General features: G+C 44.0%; 1 protein-coding gene across 1 annotated transcript in view; it reads right to left on the minus strand.

Moving 5' to 3' along the window:
* Positions 1 to 20524, minus strand: part of LOC138301684 (deleted in malignant brain tumors 1 protein-like) — a 630543-nt gene that overhangs the window by 542888 nt on the left and 67131 nt on the right. The window contains exon 3 of the mRNA XM_069242199.1: positions 1179 to 1209. Coding sequence (XP_069098300.1) covers positions 1179 to 1209 — 31 coding nt within the window. The remainder of the gene's footprint in view (positions 1 to 1178; positions 1210 to 20524) is intronic.

The following is a 20524-nucleotide window of genomic DNA, read 5'->3' on the forward strand; positions in this document are numbered from 1 at the left end:
CCAAAGCTGAGGGGGCCAGAAAACCGCCAGTGCTGGTAGTCTTCCGACAACCATATTATGAGTACTGCAGGATTTCCGCCTCAATTGGGGCAGAAATCCTGCAGTAGTTGTGCTGGTGGTCGGAGGCGCTGGGGCAGTTCTGCCTCCGGCCCCACCTTACCAGTATGACTCCACCAGCTGTATTATGTGCAATAATATGGCCTGGTGGTGCCCTGCTGCTGGAGCGCTGCTGCAGTGGAACCACCTGTTCCTGTTCCCTGCTGGACGACCTTCTCCCCGGACCAGGTAAGGTGAAATTCCCTTCACCAGTAGCCTTTCCGCCATGGTTTTTGAGGCGATGCTACAACTGCAGAAACCGTGGCGGGCAGGCAGCTCCTAGTACCGCTAGTGGTCTTCTGTGGACTGCCGGGTTGGAGAAAACCATCTCTGGCCCGGTGGCTCCGACACCCATGTCGGTATGAGTGGAGATATGGCGGGTTGGCAAAGGCAAACCTGCCACACTCATAATGTGGCAGTCTTCACCACCAGCCTGTTGGCGGTGGGACCTCCGCATTTACCCTGGCGGTCAGAAGACCACCAGGGTCATAATGCGGGCCTCAGTGTTACAAAGTAAAGGTACTTTATTTTGCTGACACAAATACCAAAAATACCATAGAGGCTATACTACCTTAGGAGGAAAGTAATACACAAATTATATACAGTAGTATGCAGAAATAGGCATAACAATAGTAAGAATACAGTGCAATATAGTGAAATCACAATAGAGAATAATGGTTCTAGGGGGAGCACAAACCATATACTAAAAAAATGGAATGCAAGAGTCGCTCCCCCACCTAGGTAAGTGTAGTGTATAGAGGGGCGCTGGGAGTACTAGGAGAGCCCAAAGGTAAGTACCACAACCCTCCCCAGCAACCAGGAAATCTCTGTAAATTTCCTAGAATACACACGGAGAAGAGAAGAACAATAATGCAAAACCCAGAAGAAACTTCAAGACACCAACAGTACATTCTTGGACCAGAGGACCTGTGGAATAGGGGAACCAAGCCCAACAAGCACAGCAGAGTCCAGGAATGGCAGGAGCCCCTATGCAAGAGATGAGACGATGGTGATGAAGGAAAGTCAACACTGCACCCAAGAAGACGGGGTCGAGTTCCTGAAGGATGCAAGTGATGTCCCACGCTGGGAGGAAGATTGCAGTTGGGATTGCGTCTTCACATTCAGGAAGCTGTGTGTTGCAGGAAGGAGTGCCGGGTGCTGGATCTTCAAGATGCCTGTAAATCCCTTGGAGAGGATGCCAACAAGCCTTGGCAGCTGCAAATTACGGGGGACATGAGCATACTGTCCTGCGTGGGAAGGCAAGGGCTTACCTCTACCCAAGTTGGGCAACTGGAAGAGAGGATCATTGGGACCACTTCAGTCCACCACTTGTGTTGCAGGATCCAAGCAGCTCAGAAGGAGTGGGGATCCACTCTGCCAGTCGTCATTGCAGTTGGTGCGTGCAGATGCATGGGAGTGACTCCTTCACTTCAAAGGAGATTCCTTCTTCTTTCTTGTGGAGGCTGAAGACGGGCTTTCCTCAGAGGATGTACGACTGGGGAAATGTTGCAGTTGCTGGAAGGAGCCATGGATACAATGTTGCAGGCTGAGTCTTGCTTCCTTGTTGCAGATTGTCAGGTCCTGGAGCATCCAAATGCAGTTTCTTCAGTCAGAAGTCGAAGTGGAGGTTGCAGGGGAATCCTGCTGGAGTCATACAAGCAAAATCCAAGTAACCACCCAAAGGAGAGATCCTAAATAGCCCTGAAAGGGGGATTAGTCACCTACCTGGGTGACCACCTATCAGGAGGGGGTTCTTATGCCACCTGCCTGTAGTGGTCACTCAGATACTCACAGAGTTCCCTGCTAACCTTGAATCCAAGATGGCAAAACCCAAGGACCCTCTGGAGGAGCTCTGAGCACCACCCCTGGGGTGGTGATGGACAGGGGAGTAGTCACTCCCCTTTCCTTGGTTCCAGTTTCATGCCAGATCAGGGACTGGGGGTCCCTAAACTGGTGCAGACTGGTTTATGCAAGGAGGGCTCCAAATGTGCCCTTCAGAGGATTAACAGTGGCTTGCGGAGGCTACCCCTCCCAAGCCTATAACACCCATTTCCAATGGGAGAGAGTGTAACACCCCTCTCCCAAAGGAAATCCTTTATTCTACCTTCCTGGGCTTGAGCTGCTTAAGCAACAGTAGGGCAGAAACCTGTCTGGGAAGTGGCAGCAGCTTGGGCTGCCAGGAAACTCTCCGAAGGCTGTAATGGCAATAATGGGGGTCCTCTAAGGAGCCCCCAGAGTGCATAGAGTCATACAACCAATGCTTGCAAAAGGATTAGGGTATGCTTCCAACATGTTTGATACCAAACATGCCTATGTTCGGAGTTACAATTATGTAGCTGGACATAGGTATTGACCTATGTCCAGTACACGTGAAAAATCGCGTCCTAGCAATCACGAATTCTGGGAAAATGTGCCTGCAGCTCATGGGGCACCTCAGCTAGTACAGGGGTGCCCGCACACACAGGTACTTTGCACCCTGACTTCTGGGCTAGAAGGCCTGCCATAGGGGTGACTTATAAGTGACATGGTGCCGTGAAAGGGTGCTTGCACCTTTTCACTCAGGCTGCAATGGCAGTCCTGTAGAACCCTTTGCTTGGGTTGCCTATGGGTGACAAAATATATTCTGCAGCCCATAGGGATCCTCTGGAACCCCAATGCCATGGGCACCTAGGTACCATATACTAGGGACTTATAATGGGGCACCAGTGTGCCAATTGTGGGATGAAATACAGAGATTTGGGAGAGGGAGCATAATCACTGGGGTCCTGGTTAGCAGGATCCCAGTGAACACAGTGAAACTTACTGACATGACGCAGAAAAAGGGGGGAACCATACCAAGAAAGAGGGTACTTTCCTACAGTAGTGTTGCGCTTCCGTTAGGCACTGTGGACCCTGGTCTAGAAAAGGTGCAAGCGGAGGTTGATGTCTGGAGCAGAAGAAACCTTCAAGAAGACTTTAGTATTGTCTGCATAATGGTGAATTGTTATAGTATTATCCTTGAATAGAGCCCCAAAATGCTCCTTGTGAAAGTCTAAAATGATAGGGTACATTATGGAACACAAGAGAACTTTGAAGGTGCTGGAGAACTTTTGGGACCTAAAAATGTTTCTTAAGATAAGAGAGGGTTGTTATTAACTTTGCTTTGTGAGGACTGTGGTGTTAGAGTGGCTTGGGGAGATGCTTCAGAAGGCTTTAAGACATTCATTTTGTAGGAGTTCTGTGACATTGCCAATGGTTTATGTATAAAGGTTATGTAGTTAGTTGACTAAATGTTTTGCACCAGTGTGAGCTTGAAGAAATGAAAGCTCAACTATGGTGATGAAGCACTCGGAGCACGGTGGCTCACAAGAGAAATACTTCACAGATTAACTTTGCGGAAGCTGGAGTTAATAAAAGGGTTTTTGTGAAAAGCTGACTTTTTAGTTTGGGTGGTTAGTAGATCATCAAAAGTAATAACATTATCAGGAAGTGGGGTTGAGAGCACATTTCCTCATTTCCCAGCACGGTTTGCCCATTTGCATCCGGGTAAATGCAGTTCACAGTCAGTGTTTACTTGGAAATTATCTGTACTTTTTCACAAAAGTTGGTGCAGACATTGCTGTATATCTCGAGACACGTGTTTCTGGGGTTAGCCCTTCATCAGTAGAGAGAAGTGAACAAAGTAAATTCATCTGGGGTTGCTGGAAATGGTGCCAAAATCCTCTCAGGTCAAGTACCACTCACAGGCACCCAGGTGCATCTCCAAAGCTCGTCAGCTCACTGGCTCAAGGGAGCCTTTTAAACAGGAAGGGGGGTTGGGAGCACACTGCCTCACATCCCAGCAGAGTTTTCCCCTTTGCATCCTGGTAAATGCAGTTTACAGTTAGCGCTTGCTTGAAAATTATCTGTAGTTTTTCACCAAAGTTGGTGCAGACATTGCTGTATATGTCTAGACACGTGTTTCTGGGTTTAGCCCTTCATCAGTAGAGAGTAGTGAACAAAGAAAATTGCTCCCGACCCCCCTTCCTGTTCAAAAGGCTCCCTTGAGCCAGTGAGCTGACAAGCTTGGGAGATTCACCTGTGTGCCTGTGAGTGGTACTTGACCTGAGAGGATTTTGGCAGCATTTCCAGCAACCCCATATTAATTTTCTTTGTTCAGTACTCTCTAATGATGAAGGGATAAAAGCAGAAACACATGTCTAGAGATATACAGTGATGTCTGCACCAAGTTTGATGAAAAACTACAGATAATTTCCAAGTAAGCGCTAACTGTGAACTGCATTTACCAGGATGCAAAGGGGCGAACTGTGCTGGGATGTGAGACAGTGTGCTCCCAACCCCCCTTCCTGTTTAAAAGGCTCCCATGGGCCAGTGAGCTGACAAGCATTGGAGATGCACCTGTGTGCCTGTGAGTGGCACTTGACCTGAGAGGATTTTGGCAGCATTTCCAGCAACCCCAGATGAATTTTCTTTGTTCACTACTCCATACTGATGAAGGGCTAAATCCAGAAACATGTGTCTAGGGATATACAGCAATGTCTGCACTAACTTTGGTGAAACACTACAGATAATTTCCAAGTAAGCACTAACTGTGAACTGCATTTACCAGGATGCAAAGGGGGGTACTGTGCTGGGGTGGGAGGCATTGTGCTCCCAACCCCTTCTTCCTGTTTAAAAGGCTCCCTTGAGCCAATGAGCTGATGAACTTTGGAGATGCACTTGTGTGCCTGTGAGTGGTTCTTGGCTTGAGAGGATTTTGGCAGTATTTCCAAAAACCCCAGATGAATTTTCTTTGTTCACTACTCTCTACTGATGAAGGGCTAAACCCAAAAACATGTGTATAGGGATATACAGTAATGTCTCCACCAACTTTGGTGAAAAACTACAGATAATGTCCAAGGAAGCGCTAACTGTGAACTGCATTAACCAGGATGCAAAGAGTGAACTGTGCTGGGATGTAAGGCAGTGCGCTCCAAAGCCACCTTCCTGTTTAAAAGGCTCCCTTGAGCTAGTGAGCTGACGAGCTTTGGAGATGCCCCTGTGTGCCTGTGAGTGATACTTGACCTGAGAGGATCTTGGCAGCATTTCCAGCAACCCCAAATGATTTTTCTTTGTTCTCTACTCTCTACTCACGAAGGGCTAAACCTAGAAACACGTCTAGAGATATACAGCAATGTCTGCACCAACTTTGGTGAAAAACTGCAGATAATTTCCAAGTAAGCGCTGTAAACTGCATTTACCAGGATGCAAAGAGGTGAGCTGTGCTGGGATATTTTGGAGTGTGTTCTTTTGAAAGCAATATTAATACGAAGCTTGCAATATATTGTGTGATGTAGCTGCATAGAAAACCCGTTAACCTAGAAAATAATGCACGCGTTTGAAATGTGCCCACGGGGAGTGGTCACCAATGTATACGAAGACTAATGAAAAGGCTTGTTAAGTCTGAATTATTATGCAATAATGTTTGAAATTGTATTAGTATATCATAATTAGGGTAATGTGTTAAGAATTTGCTTCATTAATTTAGCAAGGGCTTGGGCCTAGCTGTCTAGCCTCATATTGAATTGCATTTTCTAACGTGTAGTGTGCTGCTTTTCCTGAAGGACACAAAGCTATACTTTTCCAGGAGCTATATGTGTGTGTAGCTGTGGTAAATTCTTTCTCATGAGAACCGGCTTGCTCAAGACGATTTTCTTGCTAGATGCAACAGTGTAATTTGTAACAGGTGCAAGGTTACCTCTCCTAGGAGAAGACAATGAAGACACTGACTGGAACGCAAAGTTTAACATTTTCTACCTGACATTCCAACTGTTGAAGACATCAATAACGTGGACCAATCCGTGATGTGGGAACTGTGAACTGTGGAAAATTCTAGCAGGTGCTTACCGAATTATTGGTCAGAGATAATGATGCACCAAAATGTTATCCAATGAGGAATTAGGGAATAGTTAGACAATTTTGATTTAACGGTGTGACCCGAGGAAAAATGGGAACTTTTTACTTTGACTTCTACCATTTGCCATTTGCCATTCCTTTTGCTATGAGACTTTTGCTAGAGTGACCTTTGCTAGTTTCCATATGTTAGTTTATTTATCCTGTAACTTTAAACCATCCTCTACCCTATTCTTGCCTGATGCTAACTTCTCCTCCATCTGAGGGAAGTAATCATTCCTTAACTATGCTATCTTGTGATTTTGCACCGTCCTATCTCTGCTGTTGGTGAATCGGCTGATGTCCTGAGGACGAAGACTGACGCTGCTTGCTGATCTGTTGGATTGGTAACTATCTGATGCAAATTGTGATTGTCTGTTTGCCTTTTCTTTCTAAGTACCAACTGCTATTTTGATAGAGGCCTTAGTTTAGATGTTTTCCAAATTCGTGTCGCAATATTATGCAATTCCATTTGCGATGCGAAAGCGGTCGCAAATGGACTCGCAGTTACCATCCACTAGAAGTGGATGGTAACCCAGTCGCAAACGGGAAGGGGTCCCCATAGGACCCCTTCCCCTTTGCGACTGGACCCAAAAATAATTTTTCAGAGCAGGCAGTGGTCCAATGGACCACTACCTGCCCTGAAAAATACCGAAACAAAAGGTTTTGGTTTATTTTTCAAAGTGAAGCTCGTTTTCCTTTAAGGAAAACGGGTTGCACTTTGAAAAAAAAAACTGCTTTATTTAAAAGCAGTCACAGACATGGAGGTCTGCTTTTCCCAGCAGGCCTCCATCCCCGTGAGTGCCCTGAGTCGCTATGGGGTCACAAATTGCGACCCACCTCATTAATATTAATGAGGTGGGTCTTTGCGACCCCATAGCGACTCGCAGAAGGTGTCTGAGACACCTTTCTGCATCCCAAATTGCAACTTGCAATTTGCGAGTCGCAGGGACTCGCAAATTGCAAGTCGCAATTTGAGACTTTCCTACATCTGGCCCTAAATGTTTTGCATGAAGCCCAACATGCTAATGCTAATTTGAGGTTAGTTAAGGTGTTCACTAATACCTTGTGCAAATAGACAAATGATTGAGATCTTGATTTGTTGGTTCATGTACTAATGAGATGCTGCTAAGTTGATTCAGATAAATAGTGCCTAAATATTGAATGAATATAGCCTATGCATTGATTGAGTTGTGCTCTGATTGCAAATTGGTAGTGTTTTCTGATGGGTTTATTGCTATTGAGATTAATAGACATGATATTAGATTGTAACTAATAGGGAAATAAATATCCTAACACACAATTAAACTGGCATGGCTATTCATGACTGATAGAGCATGGTGAGTTCAAGTTTGATTATTATTGATTATTCATTGATTAGTGATTGTCATTATTGATTATTTATTGATATTATTTGGTTTATGATCATTAAGGAAAATACTTCGTACTGGGAAGTCTCCAAACATGGTCCAAAGGTTTGTCGACCTAGACGCGTCTCCTTGTAAGTTTATTTATTAAGGCTCCGACGCACTAACAGATGTGAGGCAGTGGCTCCCAACCCCTCTTCCTGTTTAAAAGCCTCCCTTGAGCCAGTGACCTGATGATCTTTGTAGGTGCACCTGTGTGCCTGTGAGTGGTACTTGACCTGAGACGATTTTGGCAGCATTTCCAGCATCCCCAAATGAATTTTCTTTGTTCTCTACTCTCTACTGATGAAGGGCTAAACCTAGAAACACGCCTAGAGATATACAGCAATGTCTGCACCAACTTTGGTTAAAAACTACAGATAATGTTTTAAGTAAGCGCTAACTGTGAACTGCATTTACCAGTATGCAAAGGGGTGAACTGTGCTGGGATGTGAGACAGTGTGCTCCCAACCCCCCTTCTTGTTTAAAAGGCTCTCTTGAGCCAGTGAGCTGACATGCTTTGGAGCTGCAACTGTGTGCCTGTAAGTGGTACTTGACCTGAGAGGATTTTGGCAGCATTTCCCGCAACCACAGATTAATTTTCTTTGTTCACTACTCTACTGATGAAGGGCTAAATGCAATAACCCGTGTCTGGAGATATACAGCAATGTGTGCACCAACTTTGGTGAAAAACTAAGCGCTGACTGTGAACTGCATTTTCCAGGATGCAAAGAGGCAAAGGTGCAAACTGTGCTGAGATGTGAGGCAGTGTGCTCCCAACCACACTTCCTGTTTAAAAGGCTCCCTTGAGCCAATAAGCTGACGAGCTTTAGAGATGCACCTGTGTGCCTGTGAGTGGTTCTTGACATGGGAGGATTTTTGCAACATTTCAAGCAACCCCAGATGAATTTTCTTGGTTCACTACTCTCTACTGATGAAGAGCTAAACCCAGAAACATGTGTCTAGATTTATACAGCAATGTCTGGACCAACGTTGGGGAAAAATTACAGATAATTTCCAAATAAGCACTAACTGTGAACTGCATTGACCAGGATGCAAAGGGGCGAACTGTGCTGGCATGTGAGCCAGTGTGCTCGCAACCCCCCTCCTTGTTTGAAAGGCTGCCTTGAGCCAGTGAGCTGACGAGCTTTGGAGATGCACCTGTGTGCCTGTGAGTGGTACTTGACCTGGGAGGATTTTGGCAGCATTTCCAGCATCCCCAGATTAATTTTCATTGTTCTCTACTCTCTACTGATAAAGGGCTAAACCTAGAAACACGTCTAGAGATATACAGCAATGTCTGCACCAACTTTGGTGAAAAACTACAGATAATTTCCAAGTAAATGCTAACTGTGAACTGCATTTACCAGGATGCAAAGGGGAAAACTGTCCTGGAACGTGAGGCAGTGTGCTCCCAACCCCCCTTCCTGTTTAAAAGGCTCCTTTGAGCGAGTGAGCTGACAAGCTTTGGAGATGCACCTGTGTGCCTGTGAGTGGTAATTGACCTAAGAGGAATTTGGCAGCTTTTCCAGCATCCCCCAATTAATTTTCTTTGTTCTCTGCTCTCTACTGATGAAGAGCTAAACCTAGAAACACGTCTAGAGATATACAGCAATGTCTGCATCAACTTTGGTGAACAACTACAGATAATTTCCAAGTAAGTGCTAACTGTGAATTGCAATTACCAGGTTCCAAAGGGGCAAATTGTGCTGGAATGTGAGGCAGTGTGCTCCCAACCCCCCTTCCTGTTTAACAGGCTCCCTTGAGCCAGAGAGCAGACAAGCTTTGGAGATGCACCTGTGTGCCTGTGAGTGGTACTTGACCTGAGAGGATTTTGGCAGCATTTCCAGCATCCCCCAATGAATTTTCTTTCTTCTTTACTCTCTACTGATGAAGAGCTAAACCTAGAAACATGTCTAGAGATATACAGCAATGTCTGCACCAACTTTGGTGAACAACTACAGATAATATCAAGTAACCGCTAACTGTGAACTGCATTGACCAGGATGCAGAGGGGCAAACTGTGCTGGGATGTGAGGCAGTGTGCTCCCAACCCCCCTACCTGTCTAAAAGGCTCCTTTGAGCTAGTGAGCTGATGCGCTTTGGAGACACACCTGTGTGCCTGTGAGTGGTACTTGACCTGAGAGGATTTTGGCAGCATTTCCAGCATCCCCAGATGAATTTTCTTTGTTCACTACTCTCTACTGATGAAGGGCTAAACCTAGAAACACGTCCAGAGATATACAACAATGTTTGGACCAACTTTGGTGAAAAATTACAGATAATTTCCAAATAAGCACTAACTGTTAACTGCATTAACCAGGTTGCAAAGGGGCGAACTGTGCTGGAATGTGAGTCAGTGTGCCCCCAACCCCCCTTCCTGTTTAACAGGCCCCCTTGAGCCAGTGAGCTGACAAGCTTTGGAGATGCACCTGTGTGCCTGTGAGTGGTACTTGACCCAAGAGGATTTTTTGGCAGCATTTCCATCAACCCCAGATGAATTTTCTTTGTTCATTAATCTCCACTGATGAAGGGCTAAACCCAGAAACACAGGTTTAGAGATATACAGCCATGTATGCACCAACGTTGGTGAAAAAATACAGATAATTTCTCATTAAGCGCTAATTGTGAACTGCATTTACCAGTTTTTCAAAGGAGTGATCTGTGCTGGTATGTGAGGCAATGTGCTGCCAACCCCCCTTCCTGTTTAAAAGGCTCCCTTGAGCCAGTGAGCTGATGAGCTTTGGAGATGCACCTATGTGCCTGTGAGTGGTGCTTGACCTGAGAGGATTTTTGCAGCATTTCCATCAACCCCAGTTTAATTTTCTTTGTTTATTACTCTCTAGTGTTGAAGGGCTAAACCCAGGAATACGTGTCTAGAGATGTACAGCAATGTCTGCACCAACTTTGGTGAAAAACTACAGATAATTTCCAAATAAGCCTTAACTGTGAACTGCATTTACCAGGATGCAAAGGGGCAAACTGTGCTGGGATGTGAGGCAGTGTGCTCCCAACCCTCCTTCCTGTTTAAACAGCTTCCTTGAGCCAGTGAGCTGACGAGCTTTGGAGATGCCCCTGTGTGCCTGTGAGTGGTACTTGACCTGAGAGGATTTTTGCAGCATTTCCAGCAACCCCAGATAAATTCTCTTTGTTCACTACTCTCTACTGATGAAGGGCTAAACCCTGAAACACGTGTCTAGAGATACACAGCAATGTCTGCACCAACCTTGGTGAAAAACTACAGAAAAATTCCAAGTAAGCCTTAACTGTGAACTGCATTTACCAGGATGCAAAGGGGCGAACTGTGCTGGGATATGAGGCAGTGTGCTCCCAACCCCCTTCCTGTTTAAAAGGCTCCCTTGATCCAGTTAGCTGACAAGCTTTGGAGATGCACCTGTCTGACTGTGAGTGGTACTTGACCTGAGAGGATTTTGTCAGCATTTCCAGCAGCCTTAGATGAAGTTTCTTTTTTCACTACTCTCTACTGATGAAGGACTAAACCCAGAAACACGTGTCTAGAGATATACGGCAATGTCTGCACCAAATTTGGTGAAAAACTACAGATAATTATCCACTAAGCGATGAATGTGAACTGCATTTACCAGGATGCAAAGGTGTGAACTGTGCTGGGATGTGAGGCAGTGTGCTCCCAACTCCCACTTCCTGTTAAAAAAAGGCTCCCTTGAGCCTGTGAGCTGACAAGCTTTGGAAATGCACCTGTGTGCCTGTGAGTAGTTCTTGACCTGAGAGGATTTTGGCAGCATTTCCGGCAAGCCCAGATGATTTTTTTTTGTTCGCTACTCTCTACTGAAGAAGGGCTAAATGCAGAAACACGTGTCTAGAGATATACAGCAATGTCTGCACCAACTTTGGTGAAAAACTACAGATCATTTCCAAATAAGCACTAACTGTGAACTGCATTGACCAGGATGCAAAGGGGTAAACTGTGCTGGGATGTGATAACGCGTCAGAACATTGATAAGTAAACTTACAAGGAGACACGTCTAGGCCAATGAACATTTTGACCACATTTGGAGACTTCCCAGAACGAGATATCTTTTGGCATCACAATCAATAGGTCAATAACCCCATCAATATTCACAATATCTAATCGATCAATCTAATCGATAACATTTAATATAGATCAATACAACGAATGCACCATGACCTTTCAGCCATGAATAACCACAACAAAACTAGTAAGTGTTAGGATTTTATTCCCTATTAGTTACAACCTAATGTCATATTTATTTGTTTCAATATCAACAAGCACGTTAAACCCACTATAACTTGGCAATCAGAGCAAAACTTAATCAAAGCATAGATCATGAACATTTAGAATGAAATGCGACATTAATATGAATCAACTTTAGCAGAGTATCATTAGTACATTATTCAACAAAGCAAGAATTCAGTCATTTGTCTATTTGCATCCGATATTTGTGAACTTCTTAACTACCTTCGGATTAGCATCAGCATGTTGGGCTTCATGCAAAACAATTTGGCAAACACAAATTTGGAAAAACATATGACTATGGCCTCTATCAAAAAAGCAGTTGGTACCTAGAAAGAAAAGGCAAATAGACAATTAAAGTTATCATCAGATAGTTACCCCTCCAACGTATCAGCAATCAGCGCCATTCTTCGTCCTCAGGACATCAGTTGATTCGCCATCAGCAAAGATAGGACAAGGCAATGTCTCAGTATGGCATAATTAAAGAATAAGGCTCTTCCCTCATAAGGAGGAGAAGTAAGTATAAGGCAAGGAATGAGATGAGGATGGTTTAAAGTATCAGGCGGTTAAAGGCAAAGTCTCTCCGAGTGGCAAAGGTTGGTGAAGAAGAATGGCAAAGAATGTCTCTATAATGTCTGGCTTCTCTTCGAGTCATGCAAATTTGTTAAAACTGACGAACAAGCCCTAAATTCCCCATTGGATCAATTTTGGTGCATCATTATCTCTGTCCAATAATTCTTCACACACCTTACTAGAATTTTTACCTAACACAGTTCTCATGCCGTCGATTGGCTCCTGTGATTGACGTCTTCATCAGGTATAATGTCAGGTAAGAAAAGTTACACTTTACGCTCCACTCAGTAGTTCCATTGTCTTCTCCTTGTCCAGGAGGCCTTGAACCTGTTGCGAATTACACTGTTGTATTTGGCAAGAATGTCTCCTTGAGCAAGTCGGGTCCCATGAGAAAGAATTGACTACGTCTACACACACATCTCTAGCTTCTGGAAAAGTACAGCTTAGTGTCCTTCAGTAAAACAGCACATTGCACGTTAGAAAAACACAGTTAATATGAGACCAGGCAGCTAGGCCCAGACCTTCGCTAACTAAGGCCTAGTGATTCATTTAACAAGACCTAATACATAACTCTTATTGCTAATACAAAGGCATACATTAGTGCATTATTAATTCACCATTAATCAGTTTCATTAATCATAATATACATTGGTGGCCACTCACCGTGGGCACATTTCAAACGCGTACATTATTTTCTATGTTAACACATTTTCTATGCAGCTTGATTACAGAATATATTGCAAGCTTTTCATGTTAATATTAAATTTAAAGGTCACACTCCAACAATCCCTCCTCTGATGACTCTTGTCATCGCACAAACATTTTCGCTCACAATTTGCACCCTAAAATTCCCTCATTTCAATTTCCTCTCTCAATAGTTCCCCTTGTGATTTTGCCCTGAACAATTTTTCCCTTTGATTTTCTTCCCTCCTCTTATTATTTTTCGCCATTTTCAATTTAATTATTTTACTAATTTTGCATGACAGCCATAATCCAAATAAGCAAGCTATAACAATCAAAATTCCCTGAATTATTTTCGCCAATATCCCATGCCAAATACTACTAAACCAATTGCCCACTTTAGCAAGTCCTTTTCCAGCCTTTTCCCAAACTCCTGGCTCTTTCAATTCCTTCAAATCTGTACTATCCCTAGTTAAGTTGGTAAGCATACTTCCAATCTCGTTACTATTGTCAGATATATATGCACAACAATGACGCTCATTAAGCATTTTACAGACTCCGCCATTTTTCGCTAAAAGAATGTCTAAAGCAAGTCTATTTTGAAGAGTCATAGCCCTCTCCGCAGCAAGTTCAGTATCCATCAGGAGTATAGCCCCTGTAAAATTTGTCAGCATGTTATCCACAATAGTAGACAACTTTTGAATCTTTATAGAGTTTAAGATAACTCCAACTGAAGGAATTATCGCCCCAAATATGTCTCCTACTACACCAGCAGCAGTCTCTCTCTTCTGTCTATTTCAATGTAATTCAGACAACTTCGGAAACCTTTTGAGATCATCCAGTTGATATATCTTTGGGAAATCTATCCCCAAATAACATGTCCCATACCATCCCTTTGGAAGGTGGTAATAAGCATTAAGTCCACATATATAATAGATCCCATGGATCGCTGGATCCTGTCCATTTAACATCAACGTCCACTTACTCTGAAACAAAAACACATGCTTACATTCACTCATTCCCACAAACACATTGTCATAATATGACTTTGATTGCGTTATGCAAAGCTTCCCTATGTGTAGTGAGTCTAAAGCTAATTTGCCTTGTACCCTAATTGTACTATAGCTCTCACTTCTAGGAAAAGCTCGCTGCTGCAATCCTTTCTCCAATTTTCCTTTCCATGCCCTTCTTCTATCTTCCGTGTGTTCTACAAAGCTTTTCTCTACAGTTGTAAGCAAACATGTCAAATTATTGCGGTGTGCATAAGATGTACTAATTGTTAGTGTCGCCTCAAAGAACCCCCTTAACTAATTTGATGCTATAGTACTTAGCCACACTACTCAAATCTTCTATGATAGGCACATAAGAAAACACAAGATCATGATTGGAGTAAAAATACTGAATCCCTTCCTGGTTATAGAATCTTGTTAGTAGTAGATTACAGCTTATCCCATATGTTAAACGCAAACCATGATAGGTAACCCAAAACAGGAATCTGTGTACACACATAGCAATCTTTCGCATCCATTGTGTCAACATACTCACTCAGCGAGCGACAGAAAACATTAGTTGATAATTCCCCTTTAGCATAAGTTCCCTCATACAAATACTTTGTAGCTTGCTCAAAACTTTCACAAGCTGTTAGTGCAATGGCGGTCTCAGGAATTATAGCATTGTTAGTTCCACTCTTATCCACCAATGGTATTCCCACAATCAGAACTATGATGAATATCGCACATATAACACCCAAACCAACACCCAAGCATTTGCAATGCCTACTTCCCCTATTATCCTCTCTAGTGTTAGCCATGATCTGTAAAGAATCAGAAAGTGAATTATTATTAGTTCAAACAACAACCAACGGAGGATCGTTGAAACTTATTATTATATATATATTTTTCCCAGCAAGTTTAAGCTAGCAAAAGTTTTTCTTCAGCAATTATTTACAGCTTTCACATTCATTCCCAGGATCCTTGTCAATTCAGGTTAGCAGCTTGTCAAAATCAGTTTTTCAAAAGTCAATTCAGGTTAACAGTGTCTCATCCTGTAAGTTATCAGTCTCTTTTCTTAATTTTCTTTAACTCAATTTTTCATTCCAATACAGTCTCTCTGGCCAGACTCAGGTACCAAAGTACTGACCTGGGACCACTCGATCAAACCAGAACGCCAAGAATTCTTGTTGCCATTCAGCTGACGATGCATATGCCCATTCGGGACCTGCGTATCTTCTATTTGCTACTCTCTTTCTTTTCAACTTGCGATCGCCTTGCAACTCTCCTTTACTCAGATCTTCTCTCCTTGTTGTATCGACCTCTTCTTCTATTGCATCTTCAACAACCACTTTTCCCTTTTTCACTTGCAGATCTGGCCACTTATCTCCTTTCAGTGTCTCTTTGACCTTTTGCCTCTCCTGATGCAGTCCTTCGCCCTCCTCTGACTCTATGGTGTTTTCTCTTGATGGACCTGCAATTCGCTCAGGAGGAGTTTGTACACTCTGACTCTCTTCCGCCTCAACTCCTTCACCTTCTGGGTCTGTCAGGGGCTCTAGCTCATGTCCATATTCATCTGCTTCTGGGAGAACCTCCTTCTGACTCGGCTCTCCTGGCGCCTCAGTTGAGATAGGCTCACCGTCACCCCTCTGGGTCTCGTCTCCTTCGTCTCCTACTGGAGTGACCAAGCCGTCCTCAACGGGCTCTCCTTCAGTCTCAGTTCCCCTTCGATCACTCTCCGGCCCTGAGACTTCCTTCTCTGTTGTTGGTACCTTCAGCACCTCAACTTCCTCATCAATTGGACACGTCACCTTTTTCGTGTGACTGGCATGGGTCCAGTTGGGAATTCCCACACGCTTCACAGCAGTAGTAGTCGTTAGTATTGCTTGAAATGGCCCCTTCCAACGTGGCTCCAAACACAACTTCCTCACGTATTTCTTGATGACAACCCATTCACCAACTTTCAGGTTGTGACCTGGATCATTAATAGTGGCAGTGTGGTAGCCAGACCCTTGCAGTAGTCCAACACTAGATCATCCATGATATTCACAAGAGCATTTGCAGGCACTTTGGGCAGTCTCATAGCTCGGCCTATGAGAATTTCATGAGGAGACAGTCCTGTTTTCTTGTTGGGCATATTTCTCGTTGACATTAACACCAAAGGCAATGCATCGGGCCATTTCAAATTCGTGGCTGCACACATATTTGCCATTCTCAACTTCAGGGTACCATTCATTTGCTCCACTAGTCCTGATGCTTCAGGGCGGTAACTACAATGCAACTTGTGTTCAATGTTTAATGCTGCATACAATAGCTTAACCACCTCGTTGTTGAAGTGACTTCCTCTATCTGATTCTAAAGAGATCAGAAACCCGAAACGTGGTATCAATTCCCTATGCAGCAGCATTGCTACTGTGAGACTATCATTCCTACGTGTGGGGTAAGCTTCAATCCAGTGGCTAAAGATACACACAATCACCAACACGTACCTCAAACCTCCACACACAGGCATTTCAATAAAATCCAACTGCATTCTGCTAAATGGACCTCCTGCTCTCCCAATGTGGCTCAAATTTACCACGGTCCCTTTCCCTGCATTTATCTGTTGACAGATGATACATCTGTGACAGATCACTTCTGCAGCTTGTCTGAACTTTGGGTTAAACCAGTCAATTCCGAACAACCTGATCATGGCATCTCTCCCAATATGTGCTTGACCATGGTAAAACCTTGCAAACTCTGACAGGAGACTGTTCGGCAAAACCATTTTCCCCTCACCTGAGACCCATAAGTCATCTGGTCTTTGTACACATTGCATCTTAACCCAAGAACGTTTCTCATCTTTGCTGGCACGTCCTTACAACAATCTCAATTCCTCCAATGTGTCAACCACCCTTAATGCGTAACCTGTGCATGTCTCATTTTGTGTTTCGGGTAACAATTCCCACTGATCCTTAAACGATATACAGTTCAATGCGCAAAACCTTGCGACTTGATCCTCAAATCCATTTCCTATTGAAACAAAGTCTTGTGATTTCAAATGAGCACTGCACTTCACCACAGCAATTTCATGAGGTAACTGAATCGAGTGCAACAACTCCTTAATTCTTTCACCATTTTTCACTGGCGAACCAGAAGAGGTCAGGAAACCCCTCTGTGACTATAGCTGGCCAAAATCATGAACAATTCCAAATCCGTATCTCCTGTCTGTATAGATAGTCACTCTCAACTGGGCAGCAGCATGGTAAGCTCTAGTAAGAGCAACCAATTCTGCCACTTGGGCAGAATATTCTCTCAAGCCAAGACACTTCCAGGACACCAGAGATATCAGGACTCTCAGCACTCCTACTGAGTCTCTTAAACATGAGCCATCGACAAAGAAAATTCTGTTATTTTCTTCCAATTGGGTATCTTTAATATCAGGTCTTGGTTTGGTGCACATTTTTGTTACCTCAAGACAATCCTGTTCTACATCTTCAGCATTTTCAACTTTTGTGTTTTCATTTGGAAGCAACGTTGCCAGGTTCAGCACTGTACATCTTTTCAACGTAACATTTTGTGACCTCAATATAATCATTTCATATTTCGTCAGTCTTGTATTTGTCATGTGTTGCGTTTTTGTTCGGGTTAGCAAGATCTCAGTGTGGGACCATGACAGTTAAAGGATGTCCCATCACTATGCCTTCACACTGCGCATGGCTCTGACCAACTGCTGCCACTGCATGCAGACAACCTGGTAAGGCTGCTGCAACTGGGTCCAAAGTAGCTGAAAAATATGCTACTGGTCGGTTTACACCTCCATGGACCTGTGTCAGGACAGACAAAGAACATGCATCACGTTCATGACAAAACAGAACGAAAGGCTTTGTGTAATTAGGCATACCTAGAGCTGGAGCCCTGCACATGCTCTCCCTTAGCTCAGTGAACACCTTCATTTACTTTTCTTATAGTGTTATGACATCTGGCCCATCTTTAATCGTCAGTCTCACCAATGGTTTGGAGATGACTGAGAAATTTGGGATCCACTGACGACAGTTGCCCACCATTCCCAGAAACATCCTAACATCTCTCTGTGTCGTTGGGGGATTCATCTGTAACAGGGCAGTCACACTTTCTCTGGACAACTTCCTTGACCCTTTCTCAATTTGATGACCCAAATACTTCACCTCCTTCTGGCAGTATTGAAGCTTCTTTGGGGACACTTTGTGCCCGTTCTTTCCCAAGTGGTGAAATAAGGCAATTGAATCGTACTTGCAGTCATCCCTCGTTTTGGATGCAATCAACAGATCATCAATGTACTGCACTAGAGTCGATTGAAAAGGCAATTCTAATGACTTGAAGTCCTTCTTCAATATCTGATTGAAGATGGAAGGTGATTCCCAAAACCCTTGAGGAATTCAACACCAATTGTAAACCTTATCCAGGAATTTGAAACTGGAAAGAAATTGGCTGTCCTCATGAAGAGGCACAGAAAAGAACGCTTGGGACAAATCAACTACTGTGAACCACTCTGCATCACATGGAACTTGAAATATAATCACAGCTGGATTTGGCACTACTGGGCAACATTTCACCACTATGTCATTAATCTTTTTCAGGTCTTGGACAATTAAAACTTTCCCACAAGGCTTTATCAGTCCCATTATCAGTGAATTATATGGACTGCTCATCACTTTCTTCAAGACTCCCTGTTTCACAAAATCTGTTATTAATTGTGCCACCTTTATAAGGACATCTTGCGCCATGTGGTACTGCGGTACCTGGGGGAACACAGCATTTGGCTTCACATTGACTTTGACTGGTTCCACTCCTCTTATCAGTCCTACTTCTTTCCCTGTCAAGTCCCACACTTTCTCTTTGACTGTCCCCTGCAGATCTGCTGGCAGATCAGTCACCGTGAACATTGGGAAGAAATTAATCAGAGGATACTTCTCATCTGTCGTCTCCGTTTCAGGCTCTGAAACCTGCTCCTCATCTCCTTCATTATCACTGTTTGTCTGAACCTCAATTCCCTCATTGGAACAGGTGATCGAGCACCTTGTCTTGCACAGTAAGGGCCAGATGTATGAAGCTTTTTGCATGACGCAAACAGCAAAATTTGCTGTTTGCGCCATGCAAAAAGAACATCACAATGCTCATTACCCATTTTGCGAGTCGGTTACCTGGTTACCAACTCCCAAAATGGGAATGCGACTCGCAAAGAGGAAGGGGTGCCCCCCTTCCTATTTGCAATTCGCATAGCGGTGTAGAATTGCTTTGTGACTGTGAATGCGGTCGCAAAGCAATTCGCGGTTAGCACCGATTTCAAATGGGTGCTAACCCATTCGCAAAAGGGAAGGGGTCCCTATGGGACCCCTTCTCCTTTGTGAATGGCCGTGAAAACATTGTTTCAGAGCAGGCAGTGGTCCTATGAACCACTGCCTGCTCTGAAAAAATGAAACACAAACGTTTAATTTTTTTCGTTTGTGTTGCAACTCGTTTTCCTTTAAGGAAAACGGGCTGCAATACAAAAAAAAAACAGCTTTATTGAAAAGCAGTCACAGACATGGTGGTCTGCTTTCTCCAGCAGGCCACCATCCCTTTGAGTGCTGCGAATCAGAAGGGGGTCGCAAATTGCGACCTACCTTATTAATATTAATGAGGTGGGTCTTTGCGTCCCCCTTGCGATTCGCAGATGGTGTCAGGGACACCATCCTGCATCCGGGTTTGCAACTCGCAAATTGCGAGTCAGTCAGACTCGCGATTTGCGAGTTGCAAATTCGGTCTTTACTACGTCTGGCCCTAAGTCTCTTCCCAGTAGGGACACAAGACTCGAATCGCAAATTACAAATCTGTGCAATCCCGGAAAGGTACCAAGCTCAACCTTAACTGGATCCGTGATCTGGTTAGTCAGGAGTTGATTTGCCACTCCTACCACCTTGACTGTGCGTCCCGAGAGAGGCTGTTTCAGAACTTCTGCACTTCTGACTGCTCCTGTGTCAACCAAGAATGAAACCTTGTGACCCATCACTTTCCCTTGCACATAGGGTTCTCTTTGATCTACCTCTAAGGATGCCACAAGCCTACACTCCTCACTGTCTGAACTTTCATCCGACCATTCATCATTTATTCCATTCTGAACAGGCAATGGGAACTGTTGCACTATGTTATTTTGACTCATTCTTTGACCTGTGACCTGTTGAGGAAGCATCACCTGTTGCTGTTCCATTGGTGCTAAGGGCAACTGCATTTGCTGTCTAGGTACCATAGGAGCCTGCTGTTGCATTTGCTGCATCTGCATCGGTTGTACATGTGTCATTTGCACCTGTTGCATGGGTTGGAGACCCTATATCTGAACCATGTTATTCTGAAAGTTCGGATTAGGACCTCTCAACCTTGGCCCTTTGACATTTTGAAATGCACTGACATCATTGCTTTGTTGAACAACACCCTCCTGCACCATCATCGGGCACTCCCATTTCCAGTGTCCGACGCACCCGCAAGCATGACAAGGTAACACCTTCTTCATCCCCTGCACTTCATTTTGAACTACTACGGTATTTAAATCTGGACCAAGGTTCACAAAACCTCCTCGACCTCTGCCTCTTACTTGCGCCTGAAACATCCCGTTTCCCTGTGGCTGTTGCACCATCTGT

This window comes from Pleurodeles waltl, chromosome 6, assembly GCF_031143425.1.
Source record: "Pleurodeles waltl isolate 20211129_DDA chromosome 6, aPleWal1.hap1.20221129, whole genome shotgun sequence".
NCBI classification, from domain to species: domain Eukaryota; kingdom Metazoa; phylum Chordata; class Amphibia; order Caudata; family Salamandridae; genus Pleurodeles; species Pleurodeles waltl.